Source organism: Nerophis ophidion, linkage group LG08 (assembly GCF_033978795.1).
Source record: "Nerophis ophidion isolate RoL-2023_Sa linkage group LG08, RoL_Noph_v1.0, whole genome shotgun sequence".
Taxonomy (NCBI): domain Eukaryota; kingdom Metazoa; phylum Chordata; class Actinopteri; order Syngnathiformes; family Syngnathidae; genus Nerophis; species Nerophis ophidion.
The window spans coordinates 73,240,433-73,265,432 of record NC_084618.1 but is presented as its reverse complement, the minus strand read 5'-3'; the positions used below and the strand labels follow the sequence as shown (position 1 = coordinate 73,265,432).

The following is a 25,000-nucleotide window of genomic DNA, read 5'->3' as shown; positions in this document are numbered from 1 at the left end:
GACCTTAGTCAATCTAAAAGGCCTTGTTACGATTCTCAACTTATTCATGACAAAGGAAGAAACAAAACAAGGATTTGTATCGGGGATGCCTTTGAAAGATGGAGACGATTGAAGTCCAATACAGTCTATGATCGTGTCTAACAAAGCAAGTATGTTTGTGCAATAAATGCGAGCACATCGACATAGCATGTATGTCGATGTGTAATTGAACTGACAGGGAAAAATATATTTTGGACAAAAAAAACAACAATGCGGATATGAGTAGTGTCGGTGCCTATTTCGTTCTCTATATGCTGATACGCTGAAGAAATGGGTTCCGACATTAGCACGGCTGTCATGAAAATTTGAAACATATGGAGAGAGCCAAATCACATGATAAAATAATTCCTCATTCATGTTTGCATATTGTGGACTACATGTACCAAGTTATATGGCAATCTGAAACATTTGAAACTAGCCAAAGGCCATACCTTGGTAAAATGTCTCCTTTTTAGTTTTGGCCGTACATCAGGCTGCTAAGTATGCTCTACTTATTTTCACCAGTATAACCATTGCTAGTGTTGGTTGTAGTTCGTTTTAGTCTTTGTTTTCTGATGGTACTGACGATAACCATATGATTGCCATTTGTTGTGATATTGTACGCAGGCATGACATACTTTTTCCTGAAAATAGCCTAATTTCTGTGTAAAATGGAGGAGCCCAGTTGATCGAGTTGGATTCGGCTGCCTCAGTCAGGAAGAGGGAGAGGGGACTACAGCAGTTTGACCGTGATTGCAGTATTCTGGTGACATTATTACATATGGCTCCTTTAAACAAGCGAAAACCTTTTCTGCAAATTTCAATCAATCAATCAATCAATGTTTACTTATATAGCCCTAAATCACTAGTGTCTCAAAGGGCTGCACAAACCACTACGACATCCTCGGTAGGCCCACATAAGGGCAAGGAAAAGTCACACCCAGTGGGACGTCGGTGACAATGATGACTATGAGAACCTTGGAGAGGAGGAAAGCAATGGATGTCGAGCGGGTCTAACATGATACTGTGAAAGTTCAATCCATAATGGATCCAACACAGTCGCGAGAGTCCAGTCCAAAGCGGATCCAACACAGCAGCGAGAGTCCCGTTCACAGCGGAGCCAGCGAGAGTCCCGTTCACAGCGGAGCCAGCAGGAAACCATCCCAAGCGGAGGCGGATCAGCAGCGCAGAGATGTCCCCAGCCGATACACAGGCGAGCAGTACATGGCCACCGGATCGGACCGGACCCCCTCCACAAGGGAGAGTGGGACATAGGAGAAAAAGAAAAGAAACGGCAGATCAACTGGTCTAAAAAGGGAGTCTAATTAAAGGCTAGAGTATACAAATGAGTTTTAAGGTGAGACTTGAATGCTTCTACTGAGGTGGCATCTCGAACTGTTACCGGGAGGGCATTCCTGAGTACTGGAGCCCGAAATGAAAAAGCTCTATAGCCCGCAGACTTTTTTTGGGCTTTGGGAATCACTAATAAGCCGGAGTCCTTTGAAGGCAGATTTCTTGCCGGGACATATGGTACAATACAATCGGCAAGATAGGATGGAGCTAGGCCGTGTAGTATTTTATACGTAAGTAGTAAAACCTTAAAGTCACATCTTAAGTGCACAGGAAGCCAGTGCAGGTGAGCCAGTACAGGCGTAATGTGATCAAACTTTCTTGTTCTTGTCAAAAGTCTAGCAGCCGCATTTTGTACCAACTGTAATCTTTTAATGCTAGACATGGGGAGACCCGAAAATAATACGTTACAGTAACTAACATTTTAAGAGTAGATCTACCTGCTAAATTAAGTACTGCTAACTAGGCCATACATTCTCTTTTCTCCGCCCAGGTGTGTTGAAGCATGTATGTCCCCTCATACCTGTTGATGGTGTTGACACCTCGCTTCTTAATTTCTGTAGCCTCCTTGATGCATCTCTGAAACGAACGACTATTTTGATATTGGACAAGGTTACTTCGATTAGTTGACTAATTGGGTTATGAGGCATTCTATCCAGTGGCTCTAAATTAGCCGTCAGTTTTAAAAGTCAGCTTCTTTCCAAATTAACTTGTGACTATTTCATTCAGCAATACTCAATCAATCAATGTTTGTTTATATAGCCCTAAATCACAAGTGTCTCAAAGGGCTGCACAAGCCACAACGACATCCTCGGTTCAGAGCGCACATAAGGGCAAGGAAAAACTCACAACACAGTGGGATGTCAATCTGAATGACTATGAGAAACCTTGGAAAGGACCACAGATGAGGGTGAACCCCCGCCCCGTTCCTCTAGGGGAGACCGGATGCAATGGACGTCGAGTGGGTCTAACATAATATTGTGAAAGTCCAGTCCATAGTGGATTGTATTGTACCATATATCCCGGCAAGAAATCTGCGTTCAAAGGACTCCGGCTTATTAGTGATTCCCAAAGCCCAAAAAAAGTCTGTGGGCTATAGAGCGTTTTCCGTTCGGGCTCCAGTACTCTGGAATGCCCTCCCGGTAACAGTTCGAGATGCCACCTCAGTAGAAGCATTTAAGTCTCACCTTAAAACTCATTTGTATACTCTAGCCTTTAAATAGACTCCCTTTTTAGACCAGTTGATCTGCCGTTTCTTTTCTTTTTCTCCTGTGTCCCACTCTCCCTTGTGGAGGGGGTCCGGTCCGATCCGGTGGCCATGTACTGCTTGCCTGTGTATCGGCTGGGGACATCTCTGCGCTGCTGATCCGCCTCCGCTTGGGATGGTTTCCTGCTGGCTCCGCTATGAACGGGACTGTCGCTGCTGTGTTGGATCCGCTTTGGACTGGACTCTCGCGACTGTGTTGGATCCATTATGGATTGAACTTTCACAGTATCATGTTAGACCCGCTCGACATCCATTGCTTTCCTCCTCTCCAAGGTTCTCATAGTCATTATTGTCACCGATGTCCCACTGGGTGTGAGTTTTCCTTGCCCTTATGTGGGCCTACCGAGGATGTCGTAGTGGTTTGTGCAGCCCTTTGAGACACTAGTGATTTAGGGCTATATAAGTAAACATTGATTGATTGATTGATTGATCTAACATTATAGTGAGAGTCTAGTCCATAGTGGGGCCAGCAGGACACCATCCCGAGCGGAGACGGGTCAGCCAGCCCTTAATCCATGCTCACCGGAGAGGGGGGCAGAGGAGAAAAGAAAAGAAACGGCAGATCAACTGGTCCAAAAAGGGGTCTATTTAAAGGCTAAAGTATACAAATGAGTTTTAAGATGGGACTTAAATGCTTCTACTGAGGTAGTATCTCTAACTGTTACCGGGAGGGCATTCCAGAGTATTGGAGCTCGAATAGAAAACGCTCTGTACCCCGCAGACTTTTTTTGGGCTCTGGGAATCATTAATAAGCCGGAGTGCTATGAATACTTTGAATACTAATTATAACCTACTCAGTGGCCTAGTGGTTAGAGTGTCCGCCCTGAAATCGGTAGGTGGTGAGTCATACCAAAGACTACAAAAAAACAGGACCCATTGCCTTCTTGCCTGGCACTCAGCATCAAGGGTTGGAATTGGTGGTTAAATCATCATAAATGATTCCCGGGCGCGGTACTGCTGCTGCCTACTGCTCCCCTCACTTCTCAGGGGGTGATCAAGGGGGTGGGTCGAATGCAGGGGACAAATTTCACCACACCTAGTGTGTGTGTGTGACAATCATTGGTACTTTAACCTAACTTTAACTCATCTGTTTATTTATTCTGTCCTTTATTGGATGAAGTGAAGTGAATTATATCTATATAGCGCTTTTTCTCTAGTGACTCAAAGCACTTTACATAGTAAAACCCAATATCTAAGTTACATTTAAACCGGTGTGGGTGGCACTGGGAGCAAGTGGGTAAAGTGTCTTGCCCAAGGACACAACAGCAGCGACGAGGATGGCACAAGCAGAGATCGAACCTGCAACCCTCAAGTTACTGGCACGGCCACTCTACCACCCGAGCTATACCGCCCCTATACCGGATAAGCTCTTTTTTTGCCATTTGAAATTTTTATTCATGCAAACCGAAAATTGCTAACATAGCAGTTAACAGTTACAATGGCTTCCCAGAAAAGGACTATTTGTGTTCCCAGCGTTGGCATAAAAAGGTCATCAGAGCGGTCGCACTCTCGCTTAACGAGGGCTTCAGCTGGAGCGACGCCTAATAAGGTCACCTAAGATTTAAAGCTCAGGTCAGCGCTTGGTCTAATCACTTTCACAGCGCAGACACACCGTGAGAACCGGCTCGCAGCACATCCTGTGTGAGATTAGGAAGACTCTGTGAGTGACGCTCGTCCTTCTAATATGTCCCACCTGGAGACATGCAACCATAGACCATCATTGCCACTAATAGTCCTGGACCATCCTCCCCCCTACCCACTACTCCATCATTCATTTATCCCAGCGTTCCTCATAACAGACTATTAATAGAAGCCTTGGGCAAAGTCTCTCTGTGCTCGTTTTGAAAGGAACCCAAGAACAAAGCTGCAACATTTATCTCATGCTTGTGCTTATGTTTTTGTTTTTTTTGGACTCGTCAAGGACATGCATCAAGGATGGCAGCTACTAGCTTTTTTAGACCGTGCACGTGGTCACAAAACTAAACTGCTGTTAATTGAATAGAGACCGCTTTAGCTTTGTTGTATTGAGTAGCAGAACTAAATAAGTCCCATTTCCTTACGCTTTCCCATTCCAAGTGTCCGCCATGTTTGTAAAATATTTTGCCGTATTGTACTGAGCAGCTAGGACGATATGCAGGCTTTTGTACCGCATTTAGGGACTCTAGGGACGGCGTGGCGCAGTGGGAGAGTGGCCGTGCGCAACCCGAGGGTCCCTGGTTCAAATCCCACCTAGTACCAACCTCGTCACGTCCGTTGTGTCCTGAGCAAGACACTTCACCCTTGCTCCTGATGGGTGCTGGTTGGCGCCTTGCATGGCAGCTCCCTCCATCAGTGTGTGAATGGGTAAATGTGGAAGTAGTGTCAAAGCGCTTTGAGTACCTTGAAGGTAGAAAAGCGCTATACAAGTACAACCCATTTATCATTTATTTGTCGCCACAAAATAATTTTTGAGAAAATTGTCATTTTAAATCATTTGTACATCACTTAATCAATCAATCAATCAATGTTTATGTTGCGATCCGTGACTCGGATCTTCACATATTATTGTTTATTTTTCCATCTTTGTTCTCATTCTCCGTTTGATCCGTTTGTTTCCCGTTTAGTCCATCACCATGGTTACTTATTAGTTTCAGCTGTTACTCCCGGTTCCTGCACACCTGTTCTCTGTTAATCACCTTCCCTTTTATAAGCCTTCCTCTTTTCATTCTTCTGCCTGGGACTCTAATTTGTTTTCACGCAACGAGTTACGCCTGCACTCTGTCACGTATGTACATTCTCGCTAGCTTTTCACGCTAAGCCATTTGTTCATTCCAGCGTTCATGCTGTATGTTTTGTTTTACTCTTTTATGTGCCTACGTGCCAGTTTTAGTTCTCATTGTTGTATATCCTAGCTTTTATGCTAGCGTCTTTGGTTTGCCTTTTTATTAGCACCAGTGTTTTGTTTCATAGATCCTTTTCGTTAAATAAATTGTTCATATCTTACCTTTTGCGGTGTTAACTTGTTGACGCATCCACGAGGGAATCAAATTCATAAAGCCCTAAATCGCAAGTGTCTCAAAGGGCTGCACAAGCCTCAATGACATCCTCGGTCCAGATCCCACATCAGGGCATGGAAAAACTCAAACCAATGGGACAATGAGAAACCTTGGAGAGGACCGCAGATGTGGGAACCCTCACCCTAGGGCGAGCTTAAAGGCCTACTGAAACCCACTACTACCGACCACGCAGTCTGATAGTTTATATATCAATGATGAAATATTAACATTGCAACACATGCCAATGCGGCCTTTTTAGTTTACTAAATTGCAATTTTAAATTTCGCGCGAAGTATCCTGTTGAAAGCGTCGCGGTATGATAACGCATGCGCGTGACGTCTCGGATTGTAGCGGACATTTTTTTCCAGCCCGATAAGTAGTCTGCTTTAATGGCATAATTACACAGTATTCTGGGCACCTGTGTTGCTGAATCTTTTGCAATTTGTTCAATTAATAATGGAGAAGTCAAAGAAGAAATATGTAGGTGGGAAGCGGTGTATTGCAGCTGCCTTTAGCAACACAAACACAGCCGGTGTTTCCTTGTTTACATTCCCGAAGGTGAAGCTTTACTATGGAACAGAGCGGTCAAGTGAACCATGGTTCCCGACCACATGTCAACCGGCAGGTTTCGGTGAGAAAATTGTGGTAATAAGTCGGCTCTTACCGTGGACATGTCAAAGAGGCAGCTGCGACTCTCTTGCCTCCTCCGTGGCTTCCCTCAGAGACACTGGCGGACACCACACCCGTGGCCACACTTTTAGGTACGACAGTATAATCTTACTACAACACTAGTAACATAATAAGCAAATAAGGGATTTTCCAGAATTATCCTAGTAAATGTGTCTAATAACATCTGAATCGCTCCCACTGCCCTGTCTTTTTTTTCTTCTTTTTTTCTTTCTAGTCGTTCACTCTCACTATCCCCATCCACAAATCTTACATCCTCGCTCAAATTAATGGGGAAATTGTCGCTTTCTCTGTCTGAATCGCTCTCGCTGCTGGTGGCCATGATTGTAAACAATGTGAGGATGTGAGGAGCTCCACAACCCGTGACGTCACGCGCACATCGTCTGCTACTTCCGGTACAGGCAAGGCTTTTTTATTAGCGACCAAAAGTTGCGAAATTTATCGTCAATATTCTCTACTAAATCCTATCAGCAAAAATATGGCAATATCGCGAAATGATCAAGTATGACACAAAGATTGGACCGGCTATCCCCGTTTGAATAAAAAAAATCTCATTTCAGTAGGCCTTTAAGACCTTCACTATATTAGTATGTGGAATTAAATTATGGAATGGATTAACCAAATAAATCCAACAATGTACTAATATGATCCACTTCAAGAAACTCTTCAAACTTAGTGGTTACAAAGTACAAAGAAGAAGAACCATGATAAAGATTCTGAATTTATCTCATTCATTCATTCATTTTCTATGTAATCGTATTTATCTCACCATATAGAATATAACTTACTTCACTAATTAATCATTATTTATTTCAAATTTTTTTACTTATGGAGTATATTGTGAATAAATTGAGAACAGGAAGTGAACAAAAGGTTTACCAACTGCTATGCAAAGGACAAGGAGTAGGATTAAATAAGCTCTGCTTCTTCCTACTCCTTTTCGAACATGTTGAGAAGAGAAACTGGTAATTGTGATGTATCATGTTGTATGCTTGCATGTTCCAAAATAAACACAAACTCTACACAACACTACTGTTACATTACAGGAAATGTTGTTGCCACTTCTATGGTCGCCATCACACTGTCCCTTCATGCAAAATATCCGCCATGTGTGTGGAAAATGTTGTCGCATTAGTCGTCCTGTACTAAGCAGCCAGGAGATACACGTGTAGCGCTTTTGTTGTTCCTTTACTTCCACATCGACGTAATTGTATGGTCGTCATCACATTTTTTTTTTCCTTTATGCAGGATGTCCGTTTTGTTTGTAAAATGTATTGTCAATGTAGCCATTTTGTACTAAAGAGCGACAAAAAGAGACGTGCATACTTCTTTGGTTGCTATGGACAGAGGTGGGTAGAGTAGCAAGAAATTGTACTCAAGTAAGAGTACAGTTACTTTATCAATCAATCAATCAATGTTTACTTATATAGCCCTAAATCACTAGTGTCTCAAAGGGCTGCACAAACCACTACGACATCCTCGGTAGGCCCACATAAGGGCAAGGAAAACTCACACCCAGTGGGACGTCGGTGACAATGATGACTATGAGAACCTTGGAGAGGAGGAAAGCAATGGATGTCGAGCGGGTCCAACATGATACTGTGAAAGTTCAATCCATAATGGATCCAACACAGCCGCGAGAGTCCAGTCCAAAGCGGATCCAACACAGCAGCGAGAGTCCCGTTCACAGCGGAGCCAGCAGGAAACCATCCCAAGCGGAGGCGGATCAGCTGCGCAGAGATGTCCCCAGCCGATACACAGGCAAGCAGTACATGGCCACCGTATCGGACCGGACCCCCTCCACAAGGGAGAGTGGGACATTGTAGAAAAAGAAAAGAAACAGCAGATCAACTGGTCGAAAAAGGGAGTCTATTTAAAGGCTAGAGTATACAAATGAGTTTTAAGGTGAGACTTAAATGCTTCTACTGAGGTGTATATAGAGGTGTTGGAAAAATCACAAGACTACTTCATCTCTACAGAACTGTTTCATGAGGGGTTCCCTCAATCATCTCCTGATGATTGAGAGAACCCCTCATGAAACAGTTCTGTAGAGATGAAGTAATCTTGTGATTTTTCCCACATCTACATATTGCGCTCTACCACGGTATCGAGCACTATCCTCTGGATAATCCAATCAAGACATATATATATATATATATATATATATATATATATATATATATATATATATATATATATATATATATATATATATATATATATATATATATATATATATATATATATTTTTTTTTTTTTTTTTTTTTTTTTTTTGGTTCGGGATTTTTGGGACTGTGTGACAAGCGTTGGCACTTTAGTGACTTCCGCAGTGCTTTTTTGTGAACTTCTGGATCTGCCTTCCGGGAGCGTTTTGGCCATGGATGTCAGAGGGAGTTTGTGACGAACCCCAAGATGCAGAGAAGGCGGCAGGCAATTAGTAAGAAAACGTGATTTAATTTAAACACTAAAACAAGAACAAACAAAAGGGTACTAACAAAAGGCGCGCACAAGCCGGAGAACAAACTTGGCTATGAACAAAAACACTTACTGTGACACGAAGGAACTATGGCATGAGCAGAGTGAACAGAAGTAGACACAGCTACAACGATAAGTAATAATGACATTGACAGGCAGTGGTGACATCGACACGACACGACAATACTCCAACACCGAGTGGAGGACAAAGCAGGTTTAAATAATACCTGGCTGATTGACACCAGGTGTGGCCAAGTGCCAATCAGCCACAGCTAAAGGGACACAGCACTCAGGGAGAAAAGCAGGAAATGACCAAAATAAAAGCGCTGACAGGAAACAGACATACACAGAGGAAAAACTAAAACAAAACCAAACTGTCAGGGACAAGCCTGACAATGGAGACCAGCTGCTGGGTCTGTGTCACACCAGAGTCCGTTTGGAGAGACTGGAAGAGATGCAGATGAAGAGACAGGGCTGCGGAGCTAGCACTGAGCGCCGAGACGGACAGGCTTCACAGTGTCTTATCTGAATGAGCAGGCATCGGACACCTCGGTCTCCTTGGACGTATCCTCGCTCATCCATGCGGACTACACAGTGGCCGAGAGTTGGTGGGCGGCCGAGAGTGGAGTCGGTTCTCTTGGTCTCCCCATGTCTAGCATTAAAAGATTACAGTTGGTACAAAATGCGGCTGCTAGACTTTTGACAAGAACAAGAAAGTTTGATCACATTACGCCTGTACTGGCTCACCTGCACTGGCTTCCTGTGCACTTTAGATGTGACTTTAAGGTTTTACTACTTACGTATAAAATACTACACGGTCTAGCTCCATCCTATCTTGCCGATTGTATTGTACCATATGTCCCGGCAAGAAATCTGCGTTCAAAGGACTCTGGCTTATTAGTGATTCCCAAAGCCCAAAAAAAGTCTGCGGGCTATAGAGCGTTTTCTGTTCGGGCTCCAGTACTCTGGAATGCCCTCCCGGTAACAGTTCGAGATGCCACCTCAGTAGAAGCATTTAAGTCTCACCTTAAAACTCATTTGTATACTCTAGCCTTTAAATAGACTCCCTTTTTAGACCATTTGATCTGCCGTTTCTTTTCTTTTTCTTCTATGTCCCACTCTCCCTTGTGGAGGGAGTCCGGTCCGATGGCCATGGATGACGTACTGGCTGTCCAGAGTCGGGACCCAGGATGGACCGCCCGTCCAGAATCGGGACCCAGGATACACCGCTTGCCTGTGTATCGGCTTGGGACATCCCTGCGCTACTGATCCACCTCCGCTTGGGATGGTTTCCTGCTGGCTCCGCTGTGGATGGGACTCTCGCTGCTGTGTTGGATCCGCTTTGGACTGGACTCTCGCGGCTGTGTTGGATCCACTATGGATTGAACTTTCACAGTATCATGTTAGACCCGCTTGACATCCATTGCTTTCGTCCTCTCCAAGGTTCTCATAGTCATCATTGTCACCGACGTCCCACTGGGTGTGAGTTTTCCTTGCCCTTATGTGGGCCTACCGAGGATGTGGTAGTGGTTTGTGTTGTGGTTTGTGCAGCCCTTTGAGACACTAGTGATTTAGGGCTATATAAGTAAACATTGATTGATTGATATATTGGTTGCTTTGTTGGGTCTGCTCTTGTCTCTGGCCATGCTGTTTCCACCCCAGCAGACGATGGCGTGGAACACCGCATAGGCCACCACAGTCTATAATTTTCTTTGACTTTTTATTCAAAGCTGTATGTAAAAGTGGCTGGTTGCATCAGCTCTGCTCTTTTAACGTCTTTAATGTCCTTTGATGTTTCCCTCTTACACACATGTTTTTTCACTTGGCCTCAGTCTGGACGCCTGTTCTGTCTCCCTTTAATGTTTGTCTGATCTTGAATGGGGTTGTGTTGAAAATTTTAATTTCCCCTCGGGGATTAATAAAGTATTTCTGACAGCATATATGCTGTCAATGTAGCCACATTGTAGTTAGAGCAGTTACTTGCTTGTTTTGTTCAACTGCAATTGTTGCATGACAGTGTCATTGCCTCTTCTATGTTCGCCATGTTTGTGGAATTGGTCGTCACTTTAGTAATATTGCACTGAGCAGCCAGGACGGACACGTCTAGGGATTTTGTCGCTGCTGTATGTTATGTCTGCTCTGCAACATTTCCCGTTCTATGGTTATCATCTTTATGTTCAGAATGACTGCCCTCTTTGTGGAGTATATTGTGGCGTTGAGCAGCCAGGACAGGACACGTGCCTCATATGATGTTAACTTCTGCCGGTAGGGCTTCTTTAAGTTTTTTTTCTTTAATTCCTCTCCAAAAGTGAAGATGAGATAAAAATGTAGTTGAGCAACATTCATTATTCAATGTGACTCTGAGCCCAGAGACGTCAATTGTAAAAAAAAAAAAAAAAGAAGCATGCATTCATCTCCTGTAGGAAATGTTTCTCCTTTCTTAACTGGCAAAAAAATGGGTCAACATAGACGCCGATTCAGCACTCTCACTAATTGGCGTCTTTCAACGTGTAGCTCAGAGAGGAGGAAGAGCTACTTGCTCAATGATATTGATTGGACTTTTTCCGCCGTGGGAGAGGTGAGGATGGCGATTCTGAGGCTTTCAAGTATAGCTCAAAGGTACAATCGTCATGATGACACATACTGTAAGATTTAAATTATATATATATATATATATATATATATATATATATATATATATATATATATATATACATACAGTGGGGCAGAAAAGTATTTAGTCAGCCACCGATTGTGCAAGTTCTCCCACTTAAAATGATGACAGAGGTCTGTAATTTTCATCATAGGTACACTTCAACTGTGAGAGACAGAATGTGGAAAAAAAATCCAGGAATTCACACTGTAGGAATTTTAAAGAATTTATTTGTAAATTATGGTGGAAAGTAAGTATTTGGTCAACCATTCAAAGCTCTCACTGATGGAAGGAGGTTTTGGCTCAAAATTCTCACGATACATGGCCCCATTCATTCTTTCCTTAACATGGATCAATCGTCCTGTCCCCTTAGCAGAAAAAAAGCCCCAAAGCCGGATATTTCCACCCCCATGCTTCACAGTAGGTATGGTGTTCTTGGGATGCAACTCAGTATTGTTCTTCCTCCAAACACGACGAGTTGAGTTTGTACCAAAAAGTTGTATTTTGGTTTCCTCTGAACTCATGACATTCTCCCAATCCTCTGCTGTATCATCCATGTGTCCATTTTGGTATAAACTCAACTCGTCGTGTTTGATGGAAGAAGAATACTGAGTTGCATCCCAAGAACACCATAACTACTGTGAAGCATAGGGGTGGAAACATCATGCTTTGGGGATGTTTTTCTGCTAAGGGGACAGGACGATTGATTCGTGTTAAGGAAAGAATGAATGGGGCCATGTATCGTGAGATTTTGAGCCAAAACCTCCTTCCATCAGTGAAAGCTTTGAGTGGTTCACCAAATACTTATTTTCCACCATAATTTACAAATAAATTCTTTAAAATTCCTACAATGTGAATTCCTAGATTTTTTTTCACATTCTGTCTCTCACAGTTGAAGTGTACCTATGATGAAAATTACAGACCTCTGTCATCATTTTAAGTGGGAGAACTTGCACAATCGGTGGCTGACTAAATACTTTTTTGCCCCACTGTGTATGTGTATATATATTTATATATATATATATATATATATATATATATATATATATACATATATATATATATACCGGTGTATATATATTCCAGTCATACATAACAGTCACTTTGTCCTGTTTTATTAATGAACAAGACCTCAGTGCTTCTTACTGTACCATCATACTTCATTGCCTCTATCATTATCAGCCCCTCTTTTTATTCATTGTAACACATTTTAAAAAGAGAGTCATAGCGGTGGATAAACGCGGTAGGCACTAAACACGTTGTCAGATGCGCATCACTGACCGCATCAGATGCCAAAGGTGCAGGCCGCTCGATGAAAGCAATCAAACGTGAATTTAAAGGCGTATCGATCGTCGTCTATTCGCTGGGGACGCAGAATTTGTGAACTCAGGAAGTTACGGGAAGCGGAGAGGGAAGTGCGACTGTGGGTGATCGAAGATGGAAGATCAGACACAAGCCTGACTGAGCAAGGACACTGAAAGGGTTACGGCTTATTTTAGGAGGAAGGTGTTCTAATGCCGTTCATCCATTCCAGTGGAGCACCTGACCTTGTCCTCTGTGAAAACTGTCACTCAGACATTATCCAACGTCATAAAAGTCATTGCATAACGATGAAATGGCTTCAGATTTCAACTTTTTACAACTTGATCATAAAGCTGCCCTTTTCTGGCAAATTTTGCCTGTCATCCACAGTCCTTATTTAAGACACGAACACACATTGGCCTTTTCCATGCATTCTAAATAATAATAAAAAACTGCTAGTACAAGCAGCTTACAATGCAGATAATGAGAAGTCATCTACTCAGTCTATGAAGCCCTTTAAAACATGCCAAAACATCCAACAACATACATACTAGACAGATAAATGATAAATGGGTTGTACTTGTATAGCGCTTTTCTACCTTCAAGGTACTCAAAGCGCTTTGACACTACTTCCACATTTACCCATTCACTGCGCCACGCCGTCCCTATAGATAGATAGATAGTACTTTATTGATTCCTTCAGGAGAGTTCCTTTAGGAAAATTAAAATTCCAGCAGCAGTGTACAGAGTTGAGATCAATTGAAATAAAAGTAAAAAGTAAATAATGGGGGTTTAAATGGAAACAAAATAGAGAAATATTACAATAAGAATAAAAACTAAAAAGCAACAATGGGAATAACAATATAACAGTAAAATAAGAATATAACAAGACAATGTAGGCAGTAGTGACCATGTTATGAAAACGTGTTGCACAGTTATTGTTTCGCATCCCCTGTCATCCTAGTGTACTAGTGTACTATCCTACTGTAAGTACATATGTATGTCATGTATAGTAACAGAGACAGGGATGGATATGAAAGAGAGGAAGAGGTAGGGGAAGGAAAAAAGGAAAAAAAATAAATAAATAAAAGGTGTATGCGTAATTGTGCATTTGAACAATCGTATGTGTAGATGTGTGTATATATGTACATTTGTATATCTTGGTAAATGCCTGTACAAACCTCCGTTTCCATATGAGTTGTGAAATTGGCCCATTCTTGATAACAGTATTTTGGTCATTTTAAGCATAACGTCTTACCTGCAGCGCATTGATTTCACAGAGCGCGTAGCAATGAATGCTTGTCAGGTTCAAACACTGATGACATCTATTAAACAGACAAGAAGCAAGGAATCATGCAGAGACAGAGTTCAATTTAGCTCATGAGGAGAACGCATGTAGCTGCACATTTAGTCACAGCCTCGCCGTACTGTCTAAGGTACAGCTCCCGCGTCCCTCTATTTATTCAAGAGTTCCCCAGTCAACATCACTGAGGCCGCCTCTAACAGGAGTGGTCACATATATTATGCAAAACAGGTCCAGTATGCACGATATGTGACTGAATGTGCTTGTGATTTCACCTTGTCTCTGCTTCGTCTACGTTCTGTCGTCTTATCCGCGTTGAGGTCCTTGAAGTCCTTTGCTGTTAGTGGGCTAAAACAAAGATAACAACTGCCGCTGAATTGATTAACGTGGACCCCGACTTAAACAAGTTGAAAAACTTATTCGGGTGTTACCATTTAGTGGTCAATTGTACAGAATATGTACTGTACTGTGCAATCTACTAATAAAAGTATCAATCAATCAATCAATAAGGCCACCCCTCAGACAGGAAGTTTTGTCTTTGATCATATAGGAAAAATACAGCTTGAGCACAATAGCCAATAACTATAGCAACGGACTTGAAGCATACTTAAGTTGTGTGATAATATATATACATTATTATTCTAACAACGCTACTTCCATCAACAACAACCACTAATCATGGCAGACTTGAAGCATTGTTATGGAGTACTACGTTTCATGGACAAAATAAGAACAAAAAACAATGACATATAAATGTTTTCTCTCACTGGACTGCCTACTAATGGGATGGTTGTATCTTCCAGCATTCTTCACTGCTCAGATGAAAAATGCCAGAAGTAAACCTCTTGCTGAGTCATTTTAGCAAGTATTTTAGTCTTATTAGTTCTCCACAGATTTTGCTAACCTGTTTTTTGTTTGTCTTGCAGCTCCAGCGACTGAAGCGCTCCTTGTCCTTTAAATCAGTAATGCGCAGCAAGAGTGTGGACAACTTCTTCCAGCGCAGCAACGGCGACGCACGTCCTCCTTGCACGCTCATAATCCCCCCAGCTCCGCCGCCGTCGCCTCCCCCGTGTTCGGAGTCCCCCTTGGCCTACGAGCGATCGCCCTTCCTCTCGCCGTCCGCCAGCCCCATCCCCTCGCTTTCGGAGTCGCTCCACTCTCCATCCATCTGCCCCTCGCTGTCTCTCAGCTCCAAGGGTCTACCCAAGTCTACGGGTCAGCCCGCAACGCCACCCAAGACTCACTGTTTCCAGGAGCACGTCTTCCGCAGGCCCACCAACTGCGAGCGATGCAAACATTCGATTCAAGGTACTGTTTACTTCACGTCATACATTGATTATTGCATGTGTTGCGTATTACTATCTAGTACAGGGGTGTCCAAACTACGGCCCGCCGACAGCCATGAGGTTAATAATTATAATAGTCTGACCATTTTGATGCTGCTATCATGTAGTGGACAACGTGAGCAGTTCAGGGCAATCTTTAATTATGCTCTGAATGGAACTATGACCCAATGCGAACAACCTTCGCTAGTCATAGTGCAAAAAAATATATATATACAACCAGCAGACATGGTCACGCATAACACAACCTGCTCACTGAACTTTGTCCATGCACTAAGGCTGGGCAATATGGCCTTTCTTTAATATCTCAATATTTTTAGGCCATATCATGATATCACAATATATACCTCGATATTTTGCCTTAGCCTTGAATGAACACTTGATGCATTTAATCACAGCAGTATGATGATTCTATGTGTCTACATTAAAACATTCTTCTTTATACTGCATTAATATATGCTCATTTTAAACTTTCATGCAGAGAGGGAAATCACAACTAGGACAATTTACCAAAACTGTATTTATTAAGCAGTGGCACAAACATTCATGTCATTTCCAAACAGAAAGTGCAAAATTGTCAGAGACATTTTAAACAAGCTATAAGTCCACTTTTGTGCATGATGTCACTAAGATGACATATCCAAACAACACTGAATTAAAGTGTACTTTTTGTACAGAACGCCATTTCAATAGTTTAAGACAAATAAAGTGCACTTTTGTGCATGATGTCACACAAGATATTTCAATCACTGTCAAATAAAAATGAGCTGCATAATGGGAAATAAATAGGGCAGTGGTTCTCAACCTTTTTTCAGTGATGTACCCCTGTGAACATTTTTTTTAATTCAAGTACCCCCTAATCAGAGCAAAGCAGTTTTGGTTGATAAAAAAAGATAAAGACGTAAAATACAGCTCTCTGTCATCAGTTTCTGATGTATTAAATTGTATAACAGTGCCCATATGCAGTGGTCTTTATTGAACTATTTTGGAAAAAAAGATATAAAAATAAATAAAAACTTGTTGAAAAATAAACAAAAGATTCAATCATAAATAAAGATTTCTACACATAGAAGTAATCGTCAACTTAAACTTAAATCAACTTAAACTTAAATCATCAACTTAAATTGCTCTCTTTGGGGATTGTAACAGAGATCCGTCTGGATTCATGAACTTAATTCTAAACATTTCTTCACAAAAAAAGAAAAATCTTTAAAATCAATATTTATGGAACATGTCCACAAAAAATCTAGCTGTCAACACTGAATATTGCATTGTTGTATTTTTTTCACAGTTTATGAACTTACATTCATATTTTATTGAAGTATTATTCAATAAATATATTTATAAAGGATTTTTGAATTGTTGCTATTTTTAGAATATTTAAAAAAAAAAAATCTAACGTACCCCTTGGCATACCTTCAAGTACCCCCAGTTGAGAACCACTGAAATAGTGTATGTCCTTCAGTATGTGGTAGGTTCCTGCGGACGTTATCTCCTTTGTTGTCGACTAGTTTTTTCATACGGTGTTGATCTGGAAATGGTTGCCTCGGCATTTTGTTGGTGTGGCACCGAACGGAGATTTTGACATGCAGAGTTTCAAGCACTCTTCATTCTCTAGCGGGTGACTTTTCAAATGATGCTACATATTAGCAGTAACGCTACTTTTTTTTTTAGCAACGCTTTTGTCCCACACTTTACAAATTACGATTGTCTGTTCGACATCTTCCCGCTTGAAACCAAACCACCGCCAGATGATGGACCCCCTGCTGTTTTACTTGGGAATTAATTTTTCCTTCATTTGTTACCAGATTTGCACCTTCTTTCTCTCGTATTACCGCTCGCACCACAGCTATCGTTACCCGTGCCTCTACCGCTCTGCTGCGCAAGAGCGTATACGTACGTCACGTATGTAAGAAGGTGCGCATGTTTTATTGAGGAGAGACAAGAAAGAGTGGGAGGAGCCTGCAGTGTAATGCCCGCAGCTAAAAGCAACTGCGTGAGAACGTATACTCGAATATCACGATGTAGTCATTTTCTATATCGCACAGAGACAAACCCGCGATATATCAAGTATATCGATATATCGCCCAACCCTTCCATGCACAAAATAAAGTTCAGAATTACACCAAATTTAATCCATTGCAAAACATGATAGGACCATGCATAACCCTCTCTACACTTATCTATCTTTGGCACATTTTAGCTGCTTGATTAAAAAACAATACTCTTAATATCCAATTATATCCATCCATCCATCCATCCATTTTCTACCGCTTATTCCCTTTCGGGGTCGCGGGGGGCGCTGGCGCCTATCTCATATTCATTATTAATTATTTATCCATTATATAAATATATTATGTGTAGATACTATATACACAGTTTGGTCAAAAGTTTTCATACACTTGTAAATAACATGTCATGGCTGTCTTGAGTTTCCAATAATTTCTTCAACTCTTGTTTTTTTGTGATAGAGTGATTGGAGCACATTTTTGTTGGTCACAAAAAAACATTCATGAAGTTTGGTTCTTTTATGAATTTATTATGGGTCGACTGAAAATGTGACCTAATCCCTTATTAGGTATCAGGCAGAAGAAAAGTAAGTAAGGTCTAGCAGCAACTCAGAAAGCAACCAGACACTTTGGCAAACAGAAGATAAGGAGCTTGCACTGAAAGAGGTGAAACAAGGTGGAACTAAATATAACAAATTCACAAAGAAGAACACGTGTGCTGGCAGGACAAGAAACAAAATGTAAAGAGGCTGCATAACAGAGAGACCAAAAGAAAATACTGACAAAACAAAAGCACCAGGACAGAACATTATACAGAACACAGGATATTAACAAAGTCCAAACTATGATGTGGCATCAGGACACTTTCAATATAATGGCAGTGTTTTTTGGCACCACACTCGCTGGGTATGAATGACTTTGCAAGATGTTATGGGTTATAAATTGATACAATTGTGCAAACAAGTCAATAAATCTACATCCACTCAAATTAGCCGATCCAGAACATTACCTTTTAAGTTTGCTTTGAAAATACATTCCGGCTTTGCAGAAAAAGATGGCACTGAAATGTAAATGTGTGAATGCTTGTTTTATTATCATATACATTTCACTGCATGTCTTTGGATTTGTTCTCCACAATATCTTTATACTGCCATGGTGCTTTTATTTTTGTAATTTCAACTTCCTTGTTTCCACATTGAATATTCTTTCTTTTTTTTTTAACTTTTAATGGCATTACTAAGCCTCCGAAGTTTCCCTCCTTTTTTGATTCCCTTTGCAGCCCATGCTGCATGATCAAATGTCAACTTTTCAAACAAAAGTCATTCAAGTGATTCATCACAAATATCTATGTACTTCCCAGCGCTACGTCACTCAGAATTACCTGCGAACTCAGCCATTAAGCCTTAACATTTGTGGGAAAATATGTATTAGTAGTACTAGCCCTGGGGCTATCGATTTATTTTAATAATCAAGTAATCTATTGATTAATTTGTTCGATTAATCAAGTAATTGGATGAAACGCACTTTGTAGCCTAAATACGTATTTTAAGGAAATACACTGTTTTTGTTGTCACCATTATTAATTTTGTTTAATGAATGCACATCATCAACATTTAAATTGCACTTTTATTAAGTGGGCAATATTAAAAAAACACGCAAACATTCAAAAGTGCAATATTTTCCTCAATTTAAAATCATCATCTACTTTTCTGTTTTCCCCTTTATTTCCATTTTTTTCCACTGCTTTTATTTAGTGCCGTTTTTTGTGAAAACTAATACAATTTTGTTTTTTATGAGTGGTAACACGAGAAAATTTCACATTCTGACCATTCAAAAGTCATTGCACTGATCCATGATGTACAAACCTTGTTTCCATATTAGTTGGGAATTTGTGTTAGATGAAGTGTAATATAAACGGAATACAATGATTTGCAAATCATTTTCAACCCATATTTAATTAAATGCACTACAAAGACAAGATGTTTGATGTTCAAACTCAAATTTTTTTTTATTTTTTTTGTGCAAATAATAACTTAGAATAATTAATTGCTGCAACGCGTGCCAAAGTAGTTGGGAAAGGACATGTTCACCACTGTGTTTCATCACCTTTTCTTTTAACAACACTCAAACATTTGGGAACTGAGGAAACTAATTGTTGAAGCTTTGAAAGTGGAATTATTTCCCATCCTTGTTTTATGTACAGCTTCAGTCGTTCAACAGTCCGGGGTCTCCGCTGTCGTATTTTACGCTTTATAATGCGCCACACTTTTTCGATGGTAGACAAGTCTGGACTGCAGGCGGGCCATGAAAGTACCCGCACTCTTTTTTTTACAAAGCCATGCTGTTGTAACACGTGCTGAATGTGGCTTGGCATTGTCTTGCTGAAATAAGCAGGGGCGTTCATGAAAAAGACGGCGCTTAGATGGCAGCATATGTTGTTACAAAACCTGTATGTACCTTTCAGCATTAATGGTGCCTTCACAGATGTGTAAGTTACCCATGCCTTGGGCACTAATGCACCCCCATACCATCACACATGCTGGCTTTTGAACTTTGCGCCTATAACAGTCTGGATGGTTCGCTTCCCCTTTGGTCCGGATATCGAATATTTCCAAAAACAATTTGAAATGTGGATTCGTCAGACCACAGAACACTTTTCCACTTTGCATCAGTCCATCTTAGATGATCTCGGGCCCAGAGAAGCCGGCAGCGTTTCTGGATGTTGTTGATAAATGGCTTTTGCTTTGCACAGTAGAGCTTTAACTTGCACTTACAGATGTAGCGACAAACTATATTTAGTGACAGTGGTTTTCTGATGTGTTCCTGAGCCCATGTGGTGATATCCTTTAGAGATTGATGTCGGTTTTTGATACAGTGCCGTCTTAGGGATCGAAGGTCACGGTCATTCAATGCTTTTTTCCGGCCATGCCGCTTACGTGGAGTGATTTCTCCAGATTCTTTGAACCTTTTGATGATATTATGGATCGTAGATGTTGAAATACCTAAATTTCTTGCAATTGCGCTTTGAGAAACGTTGTTCTTAAACTGTTTGACTATTTGCTCACGCAGTTGTGGACAAAGGGGTGTACCTCATCCCATCCTTTCTTGTGAAAGAGTGAGCATTTTTTGACAAGCTGTTTTTATACCCAATCATGGCACCCACCTGTTCCCAATTAGCCTGCACACCTGTGGGATGTTCCAAAAAAGTATTTGATGAGCATTCCTCAACTTCATCAGTATTTATTGCCACCTTTCCCAACTTCTTTGTTACGTGTTGCTGGCATCAAATTCTGAAGTTAATGATTATTTGCAAAAAAATTTTTTTATCATTTTGAACATCAAATATGTTGTCTTTGTAGCATATATTCAATTGAATATGGGTTGAAAATGATTGGCAAATCATTGTTTTCTGTTTATATTTACATTTAACACAATTTCCCAACTCATATGGAAACAGGGTTTGTACATTTCAGTAATTTAACACAGACCATTAGCTGTCTTCCTCCCAAAATTGCAACGGACCAGTTTGATCCTTTTACTCTCAAGCCTCTTGTTGCATTTTTTGAAGGGAGGGTTTGTGAATTTGTTGTCTTGACCGATTTCACCCTGACACAGGCCAATCCACAAATCTCACTGCAGAGGCTTTCTAATGAAATGGTTTAGCCAATGAAGACTATTGACAGCATTGCCGGCGCTTCATTTATGCAAAGTCATCATGAATGTCTTGAGCTCTGTTTCAGGCTCCACGCTGCATTGCGGACAGAGGATTTGACAAATGACAAATAGTTTTTAGTCTGCATTTTGGATTGTGTACTGTAACAACTATCTGTTTGCACACAGGAAACTCTAAGCAAGGACTGCGTTGTAAAGCCTGCAAAATGGCCGCACACCTCTGGTGTTTTGCAGAGCTCTCCCAGCAGCCCTGTGTTGGCAAGGTAGGATGCCTGATCATTGTGTATTGTTCTTAAACATTGCAATCTACACCTATTCATCCACATTTTAATATATGGCTTACTATAATAAGCATCACCTAGGATTACTCAAAGTTAGGGGTGTCCCAATCGAACTTGTTTTACTTCCAATACAATGCCAATATTGGAGCCTTGGGTTTTGACAAAGAAAAAAAGTTATACAAAGCTCATGATGCAGTAAGTTGGATGTGGACACGTTTGTTACTGGATACTCTCAAATATGCTTCTGCCCTGGAGACTTTGTATCCGTTAGTAATATGCAACTATATTTTTTGAATACTTATTTATGTTGACACATGTGTTTTAAACCATAATATGGTTCAATTAAGGACACTTATTATGTTTAGCTTGTATACTATTGTGTGCTTGGCTGTTGTGTAGCTGCTAGCTACTTGTAGCCTAAAGCCTACCATGTTTAGCTTTTGTAAATTGTTTGTAAATAGTATAATCTAATGTATAATAATGTAAGAACAATGTGTATGTATACATTTATTATATGTTATACATTATATATAGGGCTTCACGGTGGCAGAGGGGTTAGTGCGTCTGCCTCACAAGACGAAGGTCCTGCAGTCCTGGGTTCAAACCCCAGCTCGGGATCTTTCTATGTGAAGTTTGCATGTTCTCCCCGTGAATGCGTGGGTTCCCTCCGGGTACTCCGGATTCCTCCCACTTCCAAAGACATGCACCTGGGGATAGGTTGATTGGCAACACTAAATTGGCCCTAGTGTGTGAATGTGAGTGTGAATGTTGTCTGTCTATCTGTGTTGGCCCTGTGATGAGATGGTGACTTGTCCAGGGGGTACGTCGCCTTCAGCCCGATTGTAGCTGAGATAGGCGCCAGCGCCCCCCGCGACCCCGAAAGGGAATAAGCGGTAGAAAATGGATGGATGGATGTGTGTGTGTGTGTGTGTGTGTATATATACATATATATATATATATTTATATTCATGTATGTATGTACGTGTGTGCATGTGTACATATATATATGTTTGTTGTTTTAAATATATATATATATATATAAATGTGTGTGTATATATGTATGTGTGTGTGTGTGTGTGTGTGTGTATATATACTGTGTATATATATATATATATATATATATATATATATATATATGTGTGTGTGCGTATATATATATATTTATGTATGTGTGTGTATGTGTACATATATATATATGTTTTGGATTGGATTGGATCCAAAACCGCCACTGCCTTGTGGTATACCTTTCTTGGGGAAGGCTTCGGGAGTAAACCCTGAGGAAAAAATCAGGAGACGGAGTCCCTAAGGTGGTCCACTGCTGGCTACAGCGGTGCACTGGCAACTCCTGCGACACTGTTGGTGCCAAATTGTACCAGCTCTTGCTGCTCCTTTGGATCCATCATCAGTGTGAAGAGGGGGGTCCTGCTGCATGGGCAACAGCTTGACCTCCATACTACTCTGCCCTGGCTTGCGCCCTGGAGAGGTCACTCCAGCCTCGTGTCATAGCGTGGAAACAACAAACGGGAAGCAACAGTCTACCGGTTATAAGCTACAATGCTCGATTGGCGTAGAGCATAGCGCCAGGGGTTGCTTCCGACGGTGGGAGAGATCCTTGAATTTCATTGGACAGCTACTGCCCGCCTTAAGCTGGGCAGCCCCCAGCCAATTAGGTGCTGTCCCGCCACAGTCTGCCTTCCTCATTGGGTGCATGGGGATTAGGTAAAACCGACAAGCAGACTGTAAGACCTGCACCAAGCAAGAAACAAAGTATGAAAAACAGGTGCCCAGTCCTAAAACTGGGAAGCTGGAATGTCCGGACTATGACACCCGGACACTCAAATGATCTCCAACACATCAGTGATGCAAGAAAAACGGCTGTCATTAACAATGAGCTACTGAGACTCCAGGTAGACATAGCTGCATTGCAAGAGACCCGCCTAGCCGACTCGGGAACCCTCAAGGAGAAAGACTTTACCTTCTTCTGGCAAGGAAAGAGTGCCGGAGACCGCAGAGAGCATGGAGTTGGATTCGCTGTCAGGAACACCTTGTTAAAGATGGTTGAACCAGGTGACAAAGGATCGGAACGCCTGATGACACTCCATCTCCACACCTCTGATGTCCCAGTGACCCTAGTCTGTGCCTATGCCCCCACTCTAACGTCTACAGCAGAAGTTAAGGACACATTTTATGCCAACTTGAATGACGTCATCAAGAACATCCCCCCGAAGGAACATCTCCTCATCCTCGGTGATTTCAATGCGAGAGTGGGAGCTGACCATGACTCATGGCCTTCCTGTCTTGGACACTTCGGAGTTGGCAAAGTCAATGAGAACGGGCAACGGCTACTGGAGTTGTGTTCCTACCATAACCTTTGCGTGACCAACTCCTACTTTCAGATGAAACCACAGCACAAGGTGACATGGCGCCATCCCCGCTCAAAGCATTGGCATCAGCTAGACATGATCCTGATCCGAAAAGCCAACCTCAAGTTTGTGCTCGTTACTCGTAGTTACCACAGCGCAGACTGCGACACCGACCATTCACTTGTCTGTTGCAAGATCAAGCTACAACCAAAAATTTTTCAAAACTCCAAACAGAAAGGCAAACCCCGCATTGATTCCACCAGCATGCATCTTCCAGAGAAAGTAGAAGAGTTTGCCAAGTCCCTCAACAACATCCTGTCTGAAGAACACCAGCACTACTCTGCCTCCGAGAAATGGGGCCACCTCAGGGAGGCTATTCAGAAAACAGCCCTTGCAACATTTGGGAGGAAGATCTTCATAAACAACGACTGGTTTGTTGCCAAGTCCAGCGAGATGACCCCTGTCATTGAAGCAAAGCGTGCTGCCCTTACTGAATACAAACGCTCCCCGAATGAGAAGTCCCTGCAAGCACTGAGAATTACAAGAAGCAAAGTGCAACAGACTGCAAGACATTGTGCCAATGAATACTGGCAACAACTCAGTGAATCCATCCAGTCTGCAGCTACCTCAGGTAACATCAGAGGGATGTACGAGGGCATAAAGGCTGCTCTGGGCCCAACACAGAGCAAAACAGCCCCCCTAAAGACCACCAGCGGGGAAGTTATCACTGACAAGGGCAAGCAGTTGGACAGATGGGTAGAGCACTATTCAGAACTCTACTCCAGAGAGAACACTGTAGTCGCCTCAGCCCTTGATGCCATTGAACAGCTGCCCATCATTGAGGAATTAGATGCTGAACCAACACTTGCTGAACTTCACAAAGCGATCGACAGCTTAGCGATTGGCAAAGCACCTGGTACTGATGGCATCCCCCCAGATCTCATCAAGCGCTGTAAAGACACCCTCCTGCAGCCTTTGCATGATGTCCTCTGCCAGTGCTGGAAAGAGGGAGCCGTGCCGCAGGACATGAGAGATGCCAAGATTGTCACCCTTTACAAAAATAAGGGCGACAGGAGCGACTGTAACAATTACAGGGGCATCTCCCTCTTGAATATAGTAGGAAAACTCTATGCCCGTGTCGTGCTTGTGCGCCTTCAGACTCTTGCTGAGCGCGTTTACCCGGAATCTCAATGCGGCTTTCGCGCCAAGCGCTCTACAGTGGACATGATATTCTCCCTACGC

At 41.9% G+C, this 25,000-nt stretch overlaps 1 protein-coding gene across 4 annotated transcripts in view; it reads left to right on the top strand.

The window, feature by feature from the left end:
- The window catches only part of LOC133558363 (SH3 and cysteine-rich domain-containing protein 2-like), an 81,762-nt gene that overhangs the window by 22,046 nt on the left and 34,716 nt on the right, over positions 1-25,000 (top strand). For 3 of the 4 annotated variants that reach the window (XM_061909681.1, XM_061909682.1, XM_061909680.1), the window contains 2 exons: positions 15,017-15,398; positions 21,283-21,377. In XM_061909681.1, the coding sequence (XP_061765665.1) occupies positions 15,017-15,398; positions 21,283-21,377 (477 nt within the window). The remainder of the gene's footprint in view (positions 1-15,016; positions 15,399-21,282; positions 21,378-25,000) is intronic. The other variant, XM_061909683.1, reaches the window with a different exon arrangement.